Genomic DNA, 22,356 nt, shown 5'->3' with positions numbered 1-22,356 from the left:
GTAACCATTGATCTCATGGTACGGGAGTGTGTCCTAAGTTGTGGTGGGTTTGAGTATCCTTGGCTTCCATGTTGGATTCTTAAGTCAATTGGGTATGCAGCAAAAGCTGATTTTTCTTCAGAGTGGGCACATGGACTGGCTACTATGGGTAGAGCCGTCTGAAGAGGAAGCAGATGGGAGATTGGATGATTTTCTTATTTCACACACTTAAGAACTTCTACAATGCCTTCAATGTTTTGGCGGTGATTTTTTTCTCACAGAATATGGAGAACATTTTGTCATACATAGGTCTAGGCAACAAGAAGGGATGTAGGGATTGGTTGAGGCTATGTCATGGGAAGGAACTCTGTATGTTTTACAAATTATTCTCTCCTTAAAACCAGCTTTTGAAGCAGATGTCTTAAATCTGCTGATAAGAAAACTAGTTCAGAGGCTATGAAGCTTGCTGAAGTCAGACAGGAAGAGGCCAAGTGGGTACTGAAGTAGTTGGCCTGCCTCCTAGGTTATTGAACTTCCACTGTGATGCCAAACTTTTGCCCAAACCTTTGAATCCCCTCTTCTGTTGCTTAGACACCAAAAGAAAACAAAATTTCAAAAAGCAGCTGTCCCTACCTCAGGGAAACACATCATCTGTTCAGTAATTTGACTGGTTTGCCTCTTCTTCCCTGGGGTCCTCTGGTGGGATGTCACACTGATCTGAAAGTACACCTTCTGGATTGGAACCTTACACTTCTGCAGGATGAAGGAGGGAATCACTCTTCTGATTCATTATCCCCTTCCTCCCAGCCCCAGGGAAGCACTCCTCACACAGTGGATATCCCATGCAGCATTTCTGACGATGTTGCTACTAATTCCTTTGCCAGCCAGGATTAAGCTGAGCCTTTCTGTTGCCTCCAGGAAAACTATTTCCTCTTTCATTTATGTTCAGTTATTAGCTCTTTCTATCTTCCAACAAGCAAAAATTGACCCAGATAAGATTTGGATTTTCAAAACAAGCTTCCGGTGTTGCCCACCCCCTGCCCACCACCCCTTTCCCCTTAGAGAACCCAGGATAAAATGGGAAGCAAAGAAACAATCTTGAAATGCCATATGGGAAGTGTCAGTTAAAGCGTTTGCAAATATTTTGATCTCTGTATTAAAGATCATAAGCTGACCAAATCGATGGCTCTGTTTTTTAGTAAATAACGTATCTAGGTCCTTCAGCCTTGAGAGGCTCTCCATCTCTCTGTTGCCCCAGGGCATGGCCATGTTATCTATTTTACATTTGGACACTTTCCTTTGCATGGGTAGAGAGAATACTGGGAGGGTGTTTTACCTTTTGAGTTTGAGTTCCATATATTATTCACGTTTGCGTCCTTGGTACCAGGGACAACATCAGCTGCCTCTTAGGCATCCTGTAGATATTAGGCAGTGTTCTTTCTTTTCTTTCTTTCTTTCTTTTTTCTTTTCCTAGCTCAATTCTTTTGAAGCATAACCCTATTTGCTTTCTCAGGGCTTCGTCTGTAAAATGAAGGGATTGGCCTCTTCCACTGATCCTGTAGTTTCACAGATGATATTTGACTTGGCATCTCAGTTCTCCTGGTCATTTACCTTCTTACCTCCTTTTATAGGTTTTGGGCACACAAAGTCCAGTATTTGACTTTCTTCTTAACTCTGCCTTTCTTCTGGTCTTCAAACATCTCGTGCCATGCTAGTCCTGGCAAAGCTTAGTTGTGGATAAGGCTGTTTGGGTTTCGTGTGTCTTTGGGTAGTTTGGTCTTAATAAGTGCTGGCAAAGGCACTCTTTTGTTTTCTACCCCTTGAAAAGCTCTGTGAACCTATTACTTCTTCCATATATGGAGCCTTAGTATATTTGTTGACTTTAGAACAACTTGTGCACACAACAGCAAAAACATTTGCTAATGGAAAATACAGATGAAGGGAAGACCCTCCTTTGTGTTCATCAGTTACGCCATGAGCCTTACCGAGCACATTGTCTCTTGTTTAAGCTCTGTAGATACAGCTGAGGTTTAGGTTTCACAGCAAGAGTTCTTTCTTAGTAACTGTACGTAACATAATTTTCATGTACCCCAACCACCACTGAAAATATTACTCACCTTTCATGCTCATGCTCTCCCAACTGATTTACAGGATTGACTGTGATATTTGAGTCCTGGCTCAGTAGACCAGGAAGAAAAAAAAATATTGAAGATATTGGCTACAATTTTTCTTCCAACTCACAACAGTCCTACTCCTCAAATGGCAAACCTAACAAGAGCTTGTATTGGTCTGTGTCCTCATGAAATCAACCAGGTCAGATCACTCTTGATCTCATTTTTTTTCCATCTGAAGCTGGGGATGACAATCACCCTTCAAATAGGGTGTTGGTAGAGATGAAGAATGTGTGCACAGGCCCCAGAGGGGCTGGGTGGCGTAAGCTGTCAATGGTCAATAAACAGCATCTTTTTAAATGTTGTCTTTACCGTTATTAAGTTAATTTTGCCCATCTTGGTGAAGAAACTGTCACTGGAAGAGTGTTGAGAGACCTCTGTTCTGCCTCTGATGAATCAGTTCATGTTGATATGACTTCAGGAATAAATTTTTGTACATGGTAAGGAATAAACCACACTTAGACCAAAAAATGTGGTTTCAATTTAGCTGCAGTAACAAAAACACACGCTAAATCCCCTTATAAAACTAGTCTTTGCAACATTGGCTTTTTTTTTTTTTTTTTCTTTTCCTATGAAAGAAATATTTTTCCCAGAGGAAAAAAGGTGAGTATATTTGGGAAAATGAAGTGTCTAGAAATGATTATTTTAAACTGCTTGCTTTAGGGTCTATCATTGATTAAATTAGTGGCAATCAACCTAGAATGAGTACATTTCTCATATATTTTTCAGTTTTGAAGAAAGTGGTAAATGGAAGCAAGTTACATAATAATTATTTTATGGAACGTGATCTTATGTTCCTTTTCAGAGAGTTTATTTTTTTCATTCATCTTAGAAGGGCGTATTTCTTCAGGAGAGATTGAAAATGCTTATTGTTCTTTCAAATGGATTGCATCGTTCTGTTTCCCCCCAACCCAATTCTGCTGAATATCTATGACTTGTCACATTTTTAATAAGTAATAACTGTGTCAAGCTGTGCTGACAAAATGTCCCAACATAACTGTTAATAAGCATTGTCATTTTAAGCATGAAACAGTTTAGCTAATGATTTATCTCTTATAATGTAGCACTTGGGCAGCTGTATGATTCGTCTCTTTAGCAAGTCAAGTAATTTCTTTAACAAAATGTTAAGCACAGATGGGCCATAAGCTGTCAGTTAACTATTATTGTGCCTACATCTGCTGGCTTTCAATGCACTGTTTTATGTATCCAGTCAGTCACTTAGCTGCAGCTCGGTGAAAGGCTGAACCTACTCTGATTGGCAAATAAAATGTTCATTTGTCTCTTCTTCCTATTGTTTTGTTTTGGTAACACATGTCAGCGGCTCAATTACCCAGTTCATTAACAGCTCCCAATGGACACGATGGCCAGCCCGTGATAAGAGGGCAATTGTGGCACATATGGTCCATAATGGCCTCTCTCTTGGCAATTGTAAATAAAAGCCACTTGGCCCTCTGCCTTTCACAGGAGAACTACTGTTTTCCTGTTCCCCTTCAGTGTGCAAATTACCTCTCCTTGCTCCATGCAATCCAAACCCAGTAAACCAGAACTTCGATTGCTGCTTCTAGAGACGCAGAAAAAGCCCTGAGTCTTAATTTTAATTATGAATGACTTTTAAGCTCTTGAAGGGGAAAGTTCTTATCACAGGAGACTCTTCTTAGAAAGCAGTCAGCCAATTAATTAGTTAACTAACCAGTTTTCCTAATTGAATAGCAACACATTTTCCTGGTTCTATAGTCTCCTTTTCTCTTTGACATGCTGTGGTGGCAGTAATCGTGGAATTGAAAAAGGCATTCAAAAAAAAAAAAAAAATATATATATATATAGTTGGGAGTCTTTCATAGGGTGCGTTGGGGAAGGGTGATCTCAGCCTTGTGGGATGAGAGAGATTCATGTCCTAAAAGGAATTCTTGTTCACACACACACTACACACACAACACCCTGAAAACAAAGGGTTTCAGAAGCCATTGGGTGTCAGGGTTCCTAAACCAGGAAGGGATTTCTCCAGGGCATTAAGCCCTTGAAAGAAGGAGCTGAAACAGGTACAGCTTGGTAGGTATTTTGTGGCTCCCTTAAGCAAAATGTAGCTTGTATCAGGGGATAAGAAAGGTAGCAAGCAGGTTTTTTATTTAAACATTCCACTGAATATAGCCACTAGAACTCGTCACCAGCGTGCCTGAATGAATGAATGGAGAAATCAGCCTTTCTTTCCAGATGGTTGTCACAGAGGAGGGCTTTTAAATGACTAATGGCCAAGGTGGTAGCTGATGGGAAAGGACTTCCTCTAAAGGACGTTGTCTCATGGTGATGCAGACAGGCATCTTGTAGGCACCTGAAAGTCAAAGTTATCCCCACCTTCGGATGCGGGGAGGGGTGGGGAGAGGTCTCTGGAGCCACGTGGCTCAGCACCTCCAAGGCAGCTTGGCCGTTATGCCAGTTTCTGTTTGTCAGCCCTCACCTTAAACAAACACCCAACAGTCCATGTTGTGCATTTAAAGTGACTCCCGGGCGACCAAGCACCCCGCAGCCCTCCTGGACCTCTCTGGCCCTGGGCTGGCCATTCTCATAGCCAATCTGTACTCTCCTCCCAGGGCAGCGGCACTCGGGGAGTTGTTGAGTGTCAGGGTTTATTTGTGTTATTTTGATTAGCCCCAACCTGGCAGGAGCTTATTTTCCTTCTAATGACCTCGTGCTGTGAGACTGCAGCTTCCGAGGGAAGGGCTTGGGTCAGAGGGGAGGGGAATAGCGTTACATTTCTCCAGCCAAAAACAGGGACTGCTGGCCAGGGACTGGAGTAGGTGGATGGCTGGAGGGTCTTTATTTGATTTGGTGTTCTCGAAAGAACCTTTTCTCCAAAAGGCAGAGCTGTTGCCTTGACAAAATTTTGTCCTCTTTTTCTTTCTTTTCTTTTTTGCACTTGCTGCAAAATCTTTTTCCTGGTACATTTGGGGGAGAAATTTTAGAGGGAATTCAAACAAGATCTTTCTACCCCACCCCCAAATAAAGGACTGATCAGGTTAGAAACCATCTCTCCTGGCCTAGCAGCTAACTAAATCACAAGTACTTGAAGCTTAGGTCTGGGTCGGGAATTCTGGGCAGATCAGTTTATTGATTGATACAAGTTCTAGCCATACCTTAGGATTTTGTGGTAAATTCCTCTAAGAGGTGTATCTCTTTTGTTTTCTTGACGTATGTACAGTTTTAAAATGTTGCCTTACTTCCTTGGCTTGTGAATTAATGTGGAAGAGAAGTTTGCAGGTGCTGGTCTCTGGACTGGCGTGGATTAACCCCTACTGTGCTTCCATTTCAACCGCGCCCCCCCTTTCTCTAGAAAAAAAAAAAAGAAACACCCAACCTCCCCTTTCTCCTCCACTCTGGCTTTCTTTGTGTCTCCTGCACCCTGCCAGGCAGGTGTCAGAACCCTGAATGAGGGTAAATGCCCCATTGATGGATTCCACAGATGGAGCGTGGAAATCGGTAGAATAGGCTGCAGCCACAGGCCATTTCTTGGGATCCAACAAAAGCCTCCAAATAAGTCAACAAAAATCCCAAAGATCACAAAGGGAAAATGTCATTTGTCATTTACTCTGGGTCTGTGAGGGAATATCAGTCTTGCTTCGTTCCTGACTTTCACCCGAGTGAACACAAGACAGGTCATTCACATCTTTCTCAGTGTAAAAGGGCGACTTCGGATCAGAACGCAGTTAGCTGTCTATTGTGCCCTTCGTGTTGATGGTAAAACTCACAAGCACAAGAGACAGTTCTGCAGTCAGCCAAGTGGGAGCATCGAACTTTGAGTTGACCTGCTAAGGACCTTCTAGAATGTACTTCTGAGATACCTCTAAGTGGTGAGACGCAGCCTGAGAGGACTTCTGGAGCTCTTGGAGAGACTCTCATTTTTATCGTGTCCCTTTATCAGTGACACCCAGCTGACAGGTCTAGCTCAGAAAGATGAAAACAGACGAAAAGACTGTCAGATTTGGTATGGGGCCATCTTAGAGAAAATGAAGGATGACTAGGAAGTTTGGCCTCCAGAGATCCCCACCTCCTCCCGGGTCTGTAAATCGCATTGTGTTATATCCAGGGCAAATGCAGAGTTTAAATGGTTGTCATGTTTTGATTCTTTAATTATTCAAATGAAAGGTCTTGCTGAGAAGAAAGACAATGTGCCAGATTCATGCTTGTGAATTATTCTGTTTCTCCATTTTTTGCCTGTCTCCCTTCTCTGAATTATATTTGTCTGGAAACCAATAATTACAGAATTCCACGTGACTAAATCCCTATAAAATTGAGGCAAGATTTCATGTGTAATAGTGTTAACTAGGATGAAATATTTCCCGAGGCTACAGAAGATGTCGCAAGGGGCCAACGGACAAAGACATACTCTCTAATTCTGTAATTCCTCCTTTAATTAAGCTTCATGCTTAGTCCGCTGGTGGTAGTGCTTTTGCCTCTTCCTCCCGGTTGGCCTTGTTTCTGAAGGAAGAGTTTTAATCCTGTGGGTAAGAAGGTTGTCTGATGCTGGATTCTCTTTTGCTGACAGTGTCCAGTTTCCCAGCTTTAATTTGGGGAGTTGATGTGAAACCTTGGGATAGCTGAAAAACTGACTCCTAAAATCTAAAATCAGCTTTCGGTAGAAAAAGAGAGGATGGGACTTTCTTGTAGAATACAGAGTGGAAACACTGCAGTTTTTTGGGAAATAACCTATGAATATCCCAATACGTTTCAAGTTACTTATTCCTGCACTTTTGTTTAAGACTTTTATAGCTCTTGATAACCTTCCACCATGTGCATTCTAAAAATAAAAATCCCCAAAGAAGACTTTAATCAAGATATAAAATTAGCCAACTGCTGTGGTTAGTGTCACATTCTGGACTGACCCCGGACCAGTGAATGGTGAACAGTGGTTCTAATGGAGGATGAAGATGATCAGCCTGTGTGGATTTCTTACATCAATTCAATATCTTAGCAAAGCCAATTAATTTCTTGGCACTTTATTATTGTTTAAAAATTAGACCTTGAACATAGAGTTCAATAAATTTTCATTGAACTAAATTGGATTTCATGAGAAAATTTTTTGATTTGTCATATAATATTAATCCGACTATACTATTTTCTGTAAGGTTCATTTGATTCTGGGAGTTTTTGAAAATTTGGGAGAAATGGTGGTGATAGATTCATCATTGAGACATTAGAATTCCTATTTCGGTTCATTTCTGCTGTTCTTTCAAAAGGCAGTATGTGTGTGTGTGTGTGTGTGTGTGTGTGTGTGTGTGTACACACATGAAAGGAACTCAACATCATTTAGAATATACCAAGCTAGAAGAGAGAGCATATTCTCTGATGTCACACAGGCCTGACTTCCTTAACTATGTGATCTGAATAACCCTCAGAACCTTAGTTTCTTTTTCCTGTGTTGTGGTAAGTCCTACTCTTTAAGTTAGAGAATAGATTTTGGAAGGGTTTTTGATAATATGTCCAGACTTTCAAAATTGCATCCAGTAGGGATTGGGATAAAATCTGACAATTGATTGCAATATAGAGTAATCTGTGCATTACCCATGGATGTGTGTTTTCTTATGAGAGCTATACTAGAATTTCAAATTTGGGAACAGTGAATAATAAAGCAAATTTTGTTTGCCAAGGCATTCGTGGAATATATGACTGAACAACTTCAATACAATGGAATATCAACTTTTAATATTAAAGTTGTATAGCAATAACTGACCAAAGAGGTTAAGTAGAATCTAGTTGCAATGCTAGCATTTTATCAACTCATATAGACAACTGTCTTGTTAACACTGCCTATAGTTTCCAAGTCATAGCATTTGGTATTCTGTACAGAAAGGAAAAAAAAAAAGATATAATTTCTTTCTATTAAGCTGCTTGAAAGGAAGGTTTGTTTTTACTGTCATGTAATATTTAAGATTTTGTATTGAATTTGTTCTAGTAGCTTGAATAAACTGAATATGTGAAATAGATGAACTCTAATAAAATGGTTTCTAGGTGCTATTCAAGTGTGACTTAAGTTTTAGATTTGTTCTGGAAAAAACTGAATGATTTAAATTCAGACAAGTTCAGGTGAATTAAGTTCTGTATAAATAATAAATTTTATTTCTATTGAGTGATATGAGAAGGAGTAGTATTTTCATCTTTAGAAAGAGTTAGTTTTTCCTAGCTGGTAAATTGACCTGGGGTTGCTGACTTTACATATTTTAAAGCCCACATCCTTTGGGGGTTTACAGATGGGGAAAAGATAGAATTAACTTGTAAGATTGTGGCTTCATATTGCCAAAATGATCAGTTGGTTCAAATAATTTTTCTAGCAGAAAAATTGGGCAAATTATTTCCTTAGTTTTCTTTGAAATGATGCTGCGTGGAGGTTTTCCTGGTTAGATGCAACTTTTCCATTGCTTTGAGATGAGCAGCAATAAAAGTAGTTATTTGCTAGCTTGTTAGAAAATTGTATTTATAGTGGAAAGGGCTGTCCAACTGAACTCAAAAATTCTGAGTCTTCTAAAGTCATCTTGTGGTATTTCTTCCTCTTTAAAAAACACACACACAATCCTCCTTGAAAAAAATTGATAATTATTCCCTAGAAAAATGCGGGATACAAATACTCACAAAACTTTGCAAATAATTTTTGAGAGTTCAGAGGTCCCCAAAGCTCATCTACATAGTTGTTGAGAGACTGACTTGGAGGAGCAGAATTCCTCTTTATGAAGATGTAAAATAGTGGTGGAGAAGTAATCGTTAAACTGAAGTTATACTATGTACTTTTTTCATTAGAAAGTGTACTTGTTAGGCACCTACTGTTTTCTGAGGGTTCCAGCAGTGAACAAGGCACAAAGGGGCTTTATTTTCTCAGAGCTTATTTTCTGGGGGATGATGATTGTTAGGGTGCAACCCAGTGTCTTGACCCTCAGGATTAATTCTTGCTGGTGCTTGTAAACCTAACCAGTCTTTTTCTTCAGAAACCAGAGATGATTTTGATTAATTGACCTGACAGTGCATGGCACATCATATTTACTTGGGAGAATTTAATAACCCCAGAGACTCCCAAAGGAAACATGAAAATTTCCACATACTATTATCCTAATGGGATCATAGTAAGAGAATGTGCAAGCAAAGATTGAGAGTTCTCACAGGCAGAGGAAGCTTTCGGTCAGATTTTTAATGCTGTTCAAGTCTTTTTTTTTTTTTTTTTTTCTTTTTAATCTGAATTTACTTTGGAAAGAAAAGTCAGAGCAATAGACACTTGAAGTATGAAGCTAAACATTTTATAGAAATTTATTCTTAGGGGAATGAGTAATTTGCTTCTCAGGAAGCAAATTATTTATAATTAAAAATATATAGAAGTGACTTTTTTGATAAAGTGCTGTAGGAAGTATTTTATTTATTGGGAATTTGGAGAGGGTAAAGAATAAATCTAGAACATTCAATAGAGATGGTCCTCCAGGTGATCTTCAGCACCAGTGGAAGCACTGCCCACCACCTGGGAATGTGTTAGAAATGCAAATTTAAGAAGTCCATCACGAACACACTGAATGGGAAACCTTGAAAGGGAGCCAGTAATCTACATTTTACTAAACTCTTCTGGATGATGAGTCTGGTGATTTTGATGCTCCAAAAGTTTGAGAACCATTGGTTTACAATTGCGTCCAAATTATTGCTCATTTTACTTAGTTCATACTTATCAAATATATATGCATGTAAATCATATCGGGAGCTTTTGAAGTTTTTAATGTAACATGGCATATGTTTAGCATGTTCATATTCCTTTAAAATATTCTTATATTTAAAGGAAGTCTATTTTTAAGTTAATACCTAAAATAAGATTTATATTCAATGAGAGAATTTTGTATTAAATCAGACAACATATTTGAAAAACCAAGCATACTAACACAAGCCAGATACATTACATATTTTAGTTCTCTCTACTACGTCATTGCACAGTGTTTAAGTGGTACATTGAATGTAGAAATATTGGTTTATTGGAAACTTAGAATCATTTCTGTTTGTTCATTTTGGACGTGCACCTTTTTGAATGTAATTTATTCTGAAATAGAATGAAGATTTATATTTCTCTAGGGCAGAGTTAAGTCTGGGTTGAAGAAATTAGAAGTATAGGACATACTGCATTTTCTCATTGCTGCTAGTACCACCTGTGCTTGTCCAGCTTCTACCAGCCTGAGGGTACAAATGAGTTACCTTAACATTTACATAAATAATCTACAATTTTCTGGCTTGTTGTCCCCATTTGCTGACAGCATAACACAGCCCCTTCTCTGGAGGATGCTCTTGTTCTTTGGGGAGTTTCCAGAGCGTGTTCAGATGGCTCAGGAGCAAGGCTGCTATGGTTCCTCTGCTAGTCGCAGGGTGTGTTCCTGACTGCTCCAGGGTCTGGAGAGGGCTGGTCCCCTGTCCAGAGCCCCTGTCTGATGTGTCCTCAAACCTTAGAACAACAGGTACTCTATTATGGTCACGACTTCTTTTGCTGGGGAAGCCATAATTCTGAACCCCCATAAGAAACAGTGAGATTGTGGCTCCACCCCTCTCCATCAGACCGGGGCCTGGAAATAGCACCTCTTGTGCCCCCAGGACTCAGTCCTTGTTCTTAATGGGAGTAGACACCTCTTGTATTATTCATGCAAATTCCATCTCATTCCCCAGTTCCCACTTCTCCTTTCTAGGTACCCACACACTAAAATTTGAAGTTTCCCTTCCTCATGGGAACCCAGGCAAACACAAGTTTTGTGGGAGGGGCCCCAACAGGGCCAGCTTTTGAGGCATTGGTCCTATGTGGTCACCCAGGGCCCCACCCTGAATAGGGCCCTGTACACTGGTTATGCCCTGATGCTCTGCCTTGGACTTTGTGATAATTTTATAACAAGATACCTCACATTTTCTTTCTGTGTGTGGTTTTCCAAATCAGGCAGCTGCCCTGGGCAGCCATCCATCCACTAAGCAGAGACCCACCCGATTCTGAACTTCACTTCAGGGACAGTTTGCTAGGCAAGGTCTCTTTCCCTTTTAAAGTAGTTGTTCAGATTTATATTAATAAAATAAAAATTCTCCTTAGAGGATTTTCTAATATCTGGCAATGAGATACTAAATTCCAACAGATTTTTTTTATATGACTAGTAGAGTCTATAAATATATAGGAATCCTGCAATAGTTCACAGTTATTGACTTTTTAGATATCAAGTCAATCTCGGAAATTTTTCTTTGAAAAAATCATATTTGTTAACAGATTTTCCAGTGTAAAGGCTGGTGAAAATTTATCAGAAACCAAATTAAATGTGACTCATTCATTAGACACATTTGGAGTACCTATTAAGTACGAAGTGCAAGGCTATAAAAATGGAATAAGGCCCACTTTTGTTTCCTAAGGGCTCAGAATGACAGCACCCCAGAGCAGTTAGTGCTGTGCAGGGAGCAGGGTGATCCAGGAAGGGAAGCGATTACATGTTATTTATGAAGGTAGCATGCTCTGGAGTGGAGTGGTGTTTGTGGGAGGCCTTGGGAGTGTACTTAGGAAAGCAGCCACTGTGGCCTGGTCAGACTTGCTTTTTGATTCATATTTCATCATGTTTTCCCCCCTCTTGTGCTTTTAGCCTCAGCACCTCAATCAGATGAAGGCTCCGACATTGACTCTGAACCGGATTTGCCACTAAAGAGGAAACAGCGCAGGAGCCGAACCACCTTCACGGCAGAGCAGCTGGAAGAGCTGGAGCGTGCTTTCGAGAGAACCCACTACCCTGACATTTACACCAGGGAGGAACTGGCCCAGAGGGCGAAGCTCACGGAGGCCCGAGTGCAGGTACCGGCACCCAGACTCCCTGGCCCACTTCAGTGCGAGTAGGATACCTGTGAGGGTCCTCTCCTGAAACACGCTTTAGACCTGGAAAATAAATGCGCTGAGTGTGGACGCGTGCCTTTAGACTTTGCTTATTACTAAGGAAGGGTGCTGACTTTATTTAGGATGCACAGAAATTCATCTTATTCATGTTTGCTCATCACTTCTGGAATCCTTACTGTGCACCAGGCACTATGCGGATTTGGGGGTTAGGACCAAGATAATAGCAAACAGTTTTTGAGTGAATATTCAGTTTCAGGCACTATTGAATTAACCCATCAATCATCACTAAGTGGCTACTATATATGTATGTAAATAAGGAAGAGGAAACGTGGACTAGTTGACTACCCATGTTTACGCAGCCGCACACCTAGTGCAAAGGGACACGGTCCCCTGCACTTCTTCTCTGTGACCTTTCCACTAGGAACACATGCAGAGGTGCATGAGATGAAGTCTTTCCTTTAAAGACCATAGTCTGCAAGCCTTTCAAGTACGTATATAATTTTAATACTATGCTGAATTATCTTTTGAACTCTTGGAAGTGCTCTGAGCCTTCTAGAAAAGGCTACTTAGATGAATCTACTGAACGTAGAATATTTTCATCATCAACCGTGAGCTTTGCCCTGAAGGTAGTTTGGTAGATTATAAAAGACAGAAACCTGGAACCCCTCCCTGGCCCAGAACCTGAGTTACCTTAAGTACCCAGGAGCGTTGTGTGATTCTCCCAGCCATCCGATTGTCAGAGTCCAAATCCTGGTGACTGGCAATGAACCAGTCAGTGGACGTGGTCCCTGGATTGGGCACAGATTTCACATTCACAGTGCATTACTTCTCTGATGGCAGCTCTTTACAGAAGACTCTTCCAGCTTGAAGAGTCTAGCAAGAGGGATTGTTTTATTCAACTTTGATCATCACAGTGATAAGAAAGTCAGCGAGTGCTGAGAGGAACTGAGACCGTTCTCCCGAGGAGCCACAGCCTAGTGGGTAGCTGCGTTAACACTAGCAATTGAAAAGCAAAGTGGATGTGCTAAGTGCCGCTGAGAGAGAGAGAGAGAGAGAGAGAGAGAGAGAGAGAGAGAGAGAGAGAGAGAGAGAGAGAGAGCAGTGTGAGTGAAGACAAGGACAGGACAAGATCCTGGAGTACAGAGAGAGGCTGAGGCTAGATGGCTGTTGGACGAGGGTGGAGAGGGTGTAGTAGTAACAGGGAACCCCAGGAACAAAGGTACAGAGATTGGCAGTGCTTGGGCTCCATGTGAGATCACCATTCATCTGGAGGGAGCAGTGAATAGTCACTTTGCTTAGAGTACCTGGCTGTAGGGGGGACAAGCAATATATGCCTGGGCAGCCAACTGAGGACATCCTGTGGAGGCTGGAGAGTCACCCGGCAGCTTGCACTTGGTGCGACAGGCAGTAGGGGCTATGGCAGGAAGTCAGTGGTGGTAGTGGGTTGGGGAGGTGGGGGCGGAGTGCAGGCGGCTGGTGGTGTAAGGTGCAGGTGGGTAGGAGGTGAAGGAAGAGTCACCAGGGGTCGTGGGGCTGCGGATTTAAAGTTGGAACGGTTGAATTCTCGGCCCACTGTTCCAGAGTACAGTCATTATGATGTGTGGTTAATGGAGGTCACTTCTGTCCTGGACAGTGGGGAGACACACTCTGTATCCCAGTGACCTGGGTGGAGGGATTTAATAGTTCTGTCATATTGCAATATTAAAATACCATGTAAGGGTGTTATAAAAATAAATATGTGAGCCCTATTTTGCTTTGATTGTAGCTCTGTGATTACCTGGTCTAAATGTGAAGGGACACATTAAGCATGAACATGGAGTGTCTAATTCAGAATTTAGCTCCTATACTCCATGGCTGGCCAAGCCCACACCCTGGGTCTGTGGTTCTTGAGACAGGTTGAAGGGCAATACTGAACTCACTAAATCAAAAAACAAACTTTTAAGGAGATGAGATGAGGTGGGTGATGGGAACTGAGGGGCCTTCGTCAGAAATAAGGATGGGGACAGACTAAATTTCAAACCCCTGTTGCTTGTACAGTACCCAGCATTCTTAGGTGGCTCAATGAATGTCAAAGGATAATAATAATTGCCCATTAACTTCCAGAGGACATGGGATCAAACCAATAAAGAGTAGTTCATATTTTTCTGTACAGTGACCTCCTTTCCAAAGCTGGGTCCTCATTAACGTAACAGCTGTCTTAATGTGGCTTTAACCCAGTGACTCTTTACATTCCTTATGGCTTTGTTAGTTCCCTTGAGACACATCATGTCTTGCAACAGGCTATGATCTACGGCCTAACAAATTCCCTAGAACACCCAGCATATGGACCTTTTACTTAACCCAGCAGGAAAAAGAAGGGAGTAGTTAATCACTGATTAAAATGCCAAAAGAAAATCTTGTAGTTTTTAGAAGGATCCGGGAAAGCAGTAAGTAAGTGGACTCACTTTGAGTGATAGCCAGAAAGTGTGAGTTAGTTTAATTTGGGGCACCTGGGAAAACCAAGCCCCAAACACCCAAAACCGCAAACCACGTCTACATTCTGTTCTCCACCCCTTCCCCCACCCAAAGGAAAAATATTTCTAGACTCTTCTGGACAGAGATGAGACTAAAGCTGTAAAAACATAGGTTTTTGTCAGTGTTTCATAAAAATTTATTTTGACAGTAGCTATGTTGTGTTTCTCATGGCCAAATCTGAGTATATAATCTAAGAACTATTGTTCAACAAGAACTGTTTGCCTAGTAATGACAACATTAGAAGTAAGAAAAAAAAAAAAGACTTTGTTGAATTTACTGGGATAGCTGTTCATATGTAAATAATGACAAGCATTAATTTTTTCTTGGACAAATTATTTGCAAATATCTACGATTTGCAAAAGTTTTAGTTACTATTTCAATTAAGAATTTCATGTAGAAAGCAATTTTTCCCTTTTGTCACCATGATAGTGGGAAGATAGGAAGGGAAGTTACTTGTGGAAATAGCATTTAACCAGGAGTCAGAAGATGTGAGTTTTCGTCCTAGCTTGCAAAAGGGTTTTGTTGAGCAAGTTGCTTAATCTTGCTGGGCTTTAATTTTTGACTTTTTTTTTAAAACTTATATGGGGTAAATTAGATCAAATGATCTTAACCCAGGTCCATGGACCGCCAGAATAATCATGGATAAATTTTAGAAGAGCTTGAGATATGTACACAACGTTGTATGAGTGTGTGTGTGCACTAGTGTTATTAGGGAAGCTGAATTTCAGGGTATTCTCTATTGCCACCTCTCTCACATCACAAGTGAAAAACTATTAGGATGACTAGGATGTGTGATCTCTCTGGACTCTTCTGCATCAATAATTTGGGATTCTCAGGGAAACCCAATGGTGATTTAAAGCCACCTAACAGCTCTACATAGTCCAGAAGTTAAGATAGGTCTAGAAATACTCCAAACTTCATAATGAAGCAAAAATGTGGTCAGCCCACAGCTTTTGGTGGGAGATTGTTCCCGATGCTTCAGATGCAGTTGAATGTGCTTTTGCACATGCCCATGGTCCTTGGAGATGCTTGGGAACATGGCCTTTCTCCTCAGCAACCTGTTGTCCATAGCGTGGTGAAGGCGCGATTGTAGTAGTGATAAGAGGCTGGGGAGAGAAAGCTGGCAGGAATGAAAGAGCGTCCAGAGAAAGCAGCAGCCTGTCCCACGTTTCCCACAGTGCTTGGCCTTGCTGCATCAGATGGTCACCAAGACTAGTGTTTAAAAAGCACTTTATGATCTCTTTGTGAATTCTCTTCCTAAGGATGAAGTGTTACATTCTCTCTCCATTTTTTTTTTTCTTTCAATTAGCATTTGAAGTAACCCATCTGGAGTAATGTCAGTTAGATTGCCTTTGAGGACAACACCAAAAAATATGAACCAGTAATTTATTGATGGGCACAATAAGCTCACACGATGAGATCATTAGCACTAGTCTGTGAAATCTGGAAGCCAACTTTACCTGAGCCTCCACTCAAGTCAAACTGGTTTTCCAGTATTTGGGGTGTTCTTCGGGCCCTTTCCCATTCACTTATTGGCATGCAAGGCTTTGGCTGTGGAAAACAAAGCAAGGTTTAATTGCTGGTTTTCTCCGACAGGAGTGTCAATATGAGACTTTTAGTTCAGAGCTAACATTTTATATTTTGGTTTCGTTTGGCATTGCTGGGCGTAGAACTGGGAGCCTTGTGCAGGCCAGGCAAACACTCCACTGCTGAGCTACCTCCATAGCCAACGGCTGGCATTTGTTGAACACATAACATCTTCTACCTATTCTTTTAAGTGCTCTGATTGTACCTTTTTAATTGCTACAACCATCTTGCAAGGTAGTTTTTAAAAAATATTTTCCTTTTAGCAGATCCAAAAACAGAGGCCCACCATTGATGAGCAAATTGTTCAAGGTCACAGAAGTCATAAGGCAGGAGGTGGAACTCTACTTTTGCTGGTCTGCATTGAACCCATTTGTGTCTTTACTGTGGGGAGTACTAAGTTTTCCCCAGTTTCTATTGTTCAGGGTCTGGACAAGTCGGCTACTTTGCTCATGAAAGTGATATTCCTCTTTACAATTCATTATCTTTTTTTTTTCTTCTGATTATTATGATGTTTGGGGGAATCTTTCAACCAATTTAAATTTTGCCTTGAAAAATTATTGGATATTAGAGTGTTCCAGAAGGTCATTTTCCAAAAAGAATAGGTATAGTTTCATGGCTGGACTCAGTAGTTCAAAGACATATAGGGAGAGAAAGGCCCAGGGGGGTAGATAAAAGTGCACCAGGTTCTAGTTCATCAAATGAAATACAGACTTGCTTTGAGGGTGTTCAAGTGCATTGTGATGTTACAGTGCAATTATAGGCAATTAATTGTGCCTAAGAGTAGGTTACCAACCAATGTGTGACCCTGCTTTTACTTTCTTACCATGCCAAGAATGATCTGGAAGGCCAGGTCATGTGCGATGCAGAGAATAACACTGCACTGAATCACAGATCATAGAATCATATTATCGGGTATGTAGCTGACTTTGCAAAACTAGTTCCTTCTGCCTTACTAGCAAAGACATTGGTGGAAAACTCATATTCTCTCTTAGAATATCAATCAAAGGCCAGTTTGTTTCTCTTGTTTTTGTTATTGTTTTCAAAACCAGGAAAAGTTTATAGTAATTGAAATTGAATAATGAATACTCTCCATTTACTTTAGATGTTCTTATTTAGTATTTTACACTCACATATGTCATTTAAATGTGTCATTGATGATCTCTTAGGAATTAGTGCTTCTGTATTGAGTCACTGAAGACTTCTGGGTATCAGGAGATTTTTTTTCAGTTAAATATAGGAAGATAGTAGTATCCCAGGATCACTGTGCTCTGTCCATTTGAGTATTTAAAATGATGAGTATTTCAAGGGTCTCATTTTTCTTTTTTCTACTAATAAGAGAAGATATATCTTCTCTGAGTTTCAAAGCATAGAGAGGGCAAAGACCACTTCTCAGTATTCAACTTTAGTATATTTTTCCTTTAATGCTTTTTCCAGACTTGGCTTGTTCTAGGAAATGCAGAACGTTCGCATTGGTAGGATGATAAAAATTTTAGTTAAATGGTCACAGACAAGCAGGCAAGTCTTCACCATGCCCTGGTTCTCTCAAGAATAGCCCTTTGTATCTATTTAGCCTAAACTTAAAGAACATTTAAATTCTTTCTTTTGGAAAACTCTTGCTGAAGGTTCATTTTTCAGTAAAGATTTGCTTCTCAACTACTTATTATCATCCTTTTTTGTAGATATAAAATATTATATCACAAATATGAATTTTTAAATAAAACTCTTTATCAGTTTCTTTTTTTTTTTTTAATTTATTTTCCAAACCAGCTCCTGGTGGGTTTACTTAATACCTTTAAAACTTATTTTGTGTTATTTTGAAAAAAAAAATGAAAACAAACCCCAAACCTTTAAACCCCTAGTCTGGATTCTATCTTTTGAAGGAATTTGTAGAAAGTTATGATATTTCTTCTTTGTTATTCAAGCAATGACCTTTTTTGCTTTTAAAAACTGAGTTACGGTGTGGCTAGAATAGTAGGTGAGATGGGTGGGGAGATCAGGCACCGCCACCCTGGGGTAAATCTAACCTGGTTTACTTATCTAAAGGTCACAGAAGGAAGTTGGCACAGAGAGCTTGGCAGCAGGCTCTGATAAGAATCTAAGTGTAGGCGTTTGAGGCCCTCATGGAGGGTCTCACCACTGGCATTGAGGATGGTAAATACACATGAGCAAGGTCACACCTAAACTTTGGGGAGTTCCTTTTTCCTCCCGGCCTGGCACACAGAGCTGGAGATCTGCATAGTTGGTCTAGCAAGGTGTGTGGGACCACCTTGCCTGAGCAGAAGTGCCTCTTTTACCCTGAGGGTTTATAATGTGAGGCTCTGACCACATTGCGCGGTACAGTACAGTACACTCAAGGATGAATGGGACCCCAAAACAGTTTGTTTCAAGCTCTTCCTTGCCAATGGTTTTCTTACCACAATGCCTCTGGGAATCTGGGTGATGGGCACTCAGACTTGCAAAGAGAAAACAGCAAAGGCAGGCCCGGAAGGGCGAGCGATTGGTGGTTCTGTTACCCCAGGTGGCAATTTATTAGGTTAAGTAAAAGCTCTGATTCAATTATGTATCAACATGGGAAAATATTGATTTACCTTCTCTTCCTGTTGGAAACATAAGGAGTATTAAATGGTAATATTTTGCGTAAGTTCAAACTGCCTTTCTTGCCAGTGTTGCAACAATGACTGGAGAAGAAAATCTCTTTTCAGACATGTTGGATGAGTGATAGAAGTTTGAGCAAGTGCCTGGGCAAAGTTTGCTAAATTGGGTCTTATGCTCCAGATGGAAGAAAAAAATCTTTTCTTTTTATCTTTAACTATATGACTTTAAATAATTCCAATTAAGTTTTATAATTGCCAGCATTGTCCTTGAAGGAAATCAAATTTTGCTTTTTTCTTAGTATGGTCAAGTCTTTCTACTCTGTACTGTGACCTCCATCTGGAAAGATCCTTTGTGGAAATCATATCCAAACTTTAAAATGAGCTGAGATTTTGCCTCCATTCTAAAGATGTCCTGATTCTGAGCTCTCTAGTGAGCACTTATTTGGGTTTCCCTGACTTCTCGGTGAGTTCCATGAGGAGCAGGCTGGAAGCTACTCAAGTCCAGGGGTCCTGCCTCACCCACCCTTATCCTTCCAACCTCAAGTGAAATGCTTTCCCCTGTTAAGTTTCAATGAACTTTTTTTTTTTTTTCTTTCTTCTTTTCTTTTTGGCAGTACTGGGGTTGAACCCAGGGGTGCTCTTCCACTGAGCCACACCCTATACCTTTTTAAAATTTTTTGGAGATAGGATCTTATTAAGTTATTCAGGCTGTTCTTGAACTTGTGATCCTTCTGCTTCAGGCTCCTGAGTTGCTGGGATTACAGGTGTGCACCACCACACCCAGCTTCAGTGAATTTTGATTAAAAAAAACACAAAACATTTCTTTAATTGATAGAAATCCTCTTTTGGGGTAATCATCATGTGTGTACCTTGGAAAAATTACCCCAGGTTCTACATTTACATTCTGCAGCTAAAAGCATTGGATAAGGTCATGTAGCCCATTGAAAACCTTATATTACATTTTCTCAGCAGTTTAGATGTTCAGTTACATTTCTTGTTGACATTTTTGCTCTTTCTCTCCACTGATACATACACACACACACACACACACACACACACACACACACAATACTTGGGCTTTGAATTCCTGGAAGTATTTTATTATATCAGATTCTTTCTGTATATATCTTATTAGCACAGAGACCGCCAGCACAGAATATCATAGGTGCTTTAAGACTGTCAAAAGAAATGATAAATAAGCTTTTTTAAATGAAAAACATTTTCATTTTTGGGAACACTTTGGCATTTATTTCTATGGGGATCATTGCAAGGTCTCACTTTCAAAGGGATGCTCAAAAGACTCCATTTGCTTGTCCTCCTGTTCAATTGATCTGACTCTCTGGGAGATGTGCCTATAAAGACTATGAGATCACAGAGAAAGACTGATAGGGGCATAAAACACAAGGCTTGGTGTATGTAATAAGCAAGGTCAAGTTTAGAACAGTTGTCCCGTGTGGGTTCCAGAGCTCCCCAGAAGACCAACGGTAAGAAGCTGGGTGGGTGTCGATGGTCATAGTGGAAAGTTAGTTTAGTCCCAGCTCTACACAGCTGTCTCCTCTCTTAGTTATCACATGGATCCTGGGGGCTGCTACAAGACCATGGAGGGTCCTCAAAGCCCTCTGCTGACCCTGACATTTCCACTCTGCTTTCACTCCTGACAATACTTCCAAATAACACTGAAGAGGGAGGACTCCTGCATCTATATGCCCTGTCAGTAAGGGGCCTTTAATCTGTTTTAGCATGAAAAGTTCATTAAGGATGTACTATTATTTCATCAGTGAAATCCTCAAATTTTAAATTAAATCCATAGGTCTGGTTTAGCAACCGCCGTGCGAGATGGAGGAAGCAAGCTGGAGCTAATCAGCTGATGGCTTTCAACCATCTCATTCCGGGGGGATTCCCTCCCACTGCCATGCCGACCCTGCCAACATACCAGCTGTCGGAGACCTCGTACCAGCCCACAGCTATTCCACAAGGTACACGGAAAGGGAGTCACCGAGATTAGAGGGAACTTTCAACCGCTCTGTCCGGTGGATACTTTATACGGTGAATTCTTTCCACAGGTTGACCTCGATGCTGTTTGTGTGTCAATTATGTGCCACTGGGTTGTCCTAAATGTTCCTGTCACATTTCAGAAACATAGTTTGTTCTAGGACATATCTGAATCTCTTTAGATAAACTCTGTTGTAATGGAATACTATTTCAGTGTTTTAAAAGGAAACAACTTTCCTCAATAAACATGGAATTTGCTTTGTCTTTTCTTTGGTTAAAATGTTACTGCTCCAGTTTGCAATTACCTGAAGCTCTCTGATGGTTACTAACCGTAGCGGTAATACAGGGAAGGGAAGGAGAGGTTGATGAAGTTACTATGTGTTAGCAAATAGGTAGAAGTGAACCCAATAATGTTGAATTCTAAGACTAAATTGATTTTGGATTAAGAATACATAGCATGCCAGGCACTTAAAGCCATACTGATATGTAGCTATTAGTACCTAATATTAGTACCTAAATGTATCAAAAAGTATATTTTGATGGGAAACTTGAGACTTGCAGTCATGACATTGGTTAATTCTCACATTGATTCGTAGTTTTCACTACCAAAAGAGGCTAGCATTCATGTGGTTTCTGCATTCATATTCCAGGTGAATATGTCATGAGCATATATACCAAAGTTATGGACCTGCGAATCTGCTCCAAGATAGCTGTGACTATTTGTTGGGTGATTCTGCACCAGAGTGTTAGGAAGTGCAGTTTGAAGTTAGCATTCCATCTGACCCACAGTTACTACCACTGGCTTAGTGACTTGTGAACTTCTGCCCTGATCCTGTTTTGCTGGCCTCCAGAGAAGCCTTAGCACTGACAGCCTTTTTCATTTCAGCCGTGTCGGATCCCAGCAGCACCGTTCACAGACCTCAACCGCTTCCTCCGAGCACTGTACACCAAAGCCCTCTTCCTTCGAACCCGGACAGTGGCTCTGCTTACTGCCTCCCCAGCACCAGGCACGGATTTTCCAGCTACTCAGACAGCTTTGTGCCTCCGTCGGGGCCCTCCAACCCCATGAACCCCGCCATTGGCAATGGCCTTTCACCTCAGGTCAGTCCCACGGTTCTAGACAGACGATTTGCTGTGTACCAGAACCAAGGAGTCGATTCCCCCAGGCAGTCGTATAATGAATTACCAAATTTAAACCATAATGTATTCTTTATCCAAGCCACATGATTTCAGTTTTCCAGTTTCCTTTCTCTCTACCCTTCCTACTGCTGCATCCAAAGTTGTCGCTTAGCCTTAAAATTCAAGCAACTTTTAATGTAATCTCAGAGACTTTGTGTTTGTACTTAGTTGTGAAGACATTTGTCATGTGTCCCCTCTCTCCCAGCTCTGCGTTGGTTAAGAACCTCCCAAACATGGTGGATCTTTTTGTTTGTTTTTTGCCTAAAATGGGTTTTGAGCTGACAGGGTTTTGAGCAAACCTAACTCATAAGAAAACACCAAAGCTTTGACAAAACCATCAGAGAGCATGCAGACAAGTCGGGTGGAGAGAGACCCAGCTGATAACTACGGAACCCTGGAATAAATGAGTAATAAATGCGCAAATTAGGAGAATTACTGCTCTTTGGGAATATATAAATATTTGAATGTTGTAATTGTTTTT

The 22,356-nt window shown here is 40.8% G+C and overlaps 1 protein-coding gene across 2 annotated transcripts in view; it reads left to right on the top strand.

Moving 5' to 3' along the window:
• Positions 1 to 22,356, top strand: part of PAX3 (paired box 3) — a 92,029-nt gene that overhangs the window by 50,060 nt on the left and 19,613 nt on the right. For both annotated transcript variants that reach the window (XM_079132243.1, XM_079132242.1), the window contains exons 5-7: positions 11,765 to 11,970; positions 20,515 to 20,680; positions 21,583 to 21,797. In XM_079132243.1, coding sequence (XP_078988369.1) covers positions 11,765 to 11,970; positions 20,515 to 20,680; positions 21,583 to 21,797 — 587 coding nt within the window. The remainder of the gene's footprint in view (positions 1 to 11,764; positions 11,971 to 20,514; positions 20,681 to 21,582; positions 21,798 to 22,356) is intronic.

Source organism: Sciurus vulgaris (assembly GCF_902686455.1).
Source record: "Sciurus vulgaris genome assembly, chromosome: 3".
Taxonomy (NCBI): domain Eukaryota; kingdom Metazoa; phylum Chordata; class Mammalia; order Rodentia; family Sciuridae; genus Sciurus; species Sciurus vulgaris.
The sequence above is the reverse complement of the archived record's forward strand: the minus strand, read 5'-3'. Positions and strand labels throughout refer to the sequence as shown.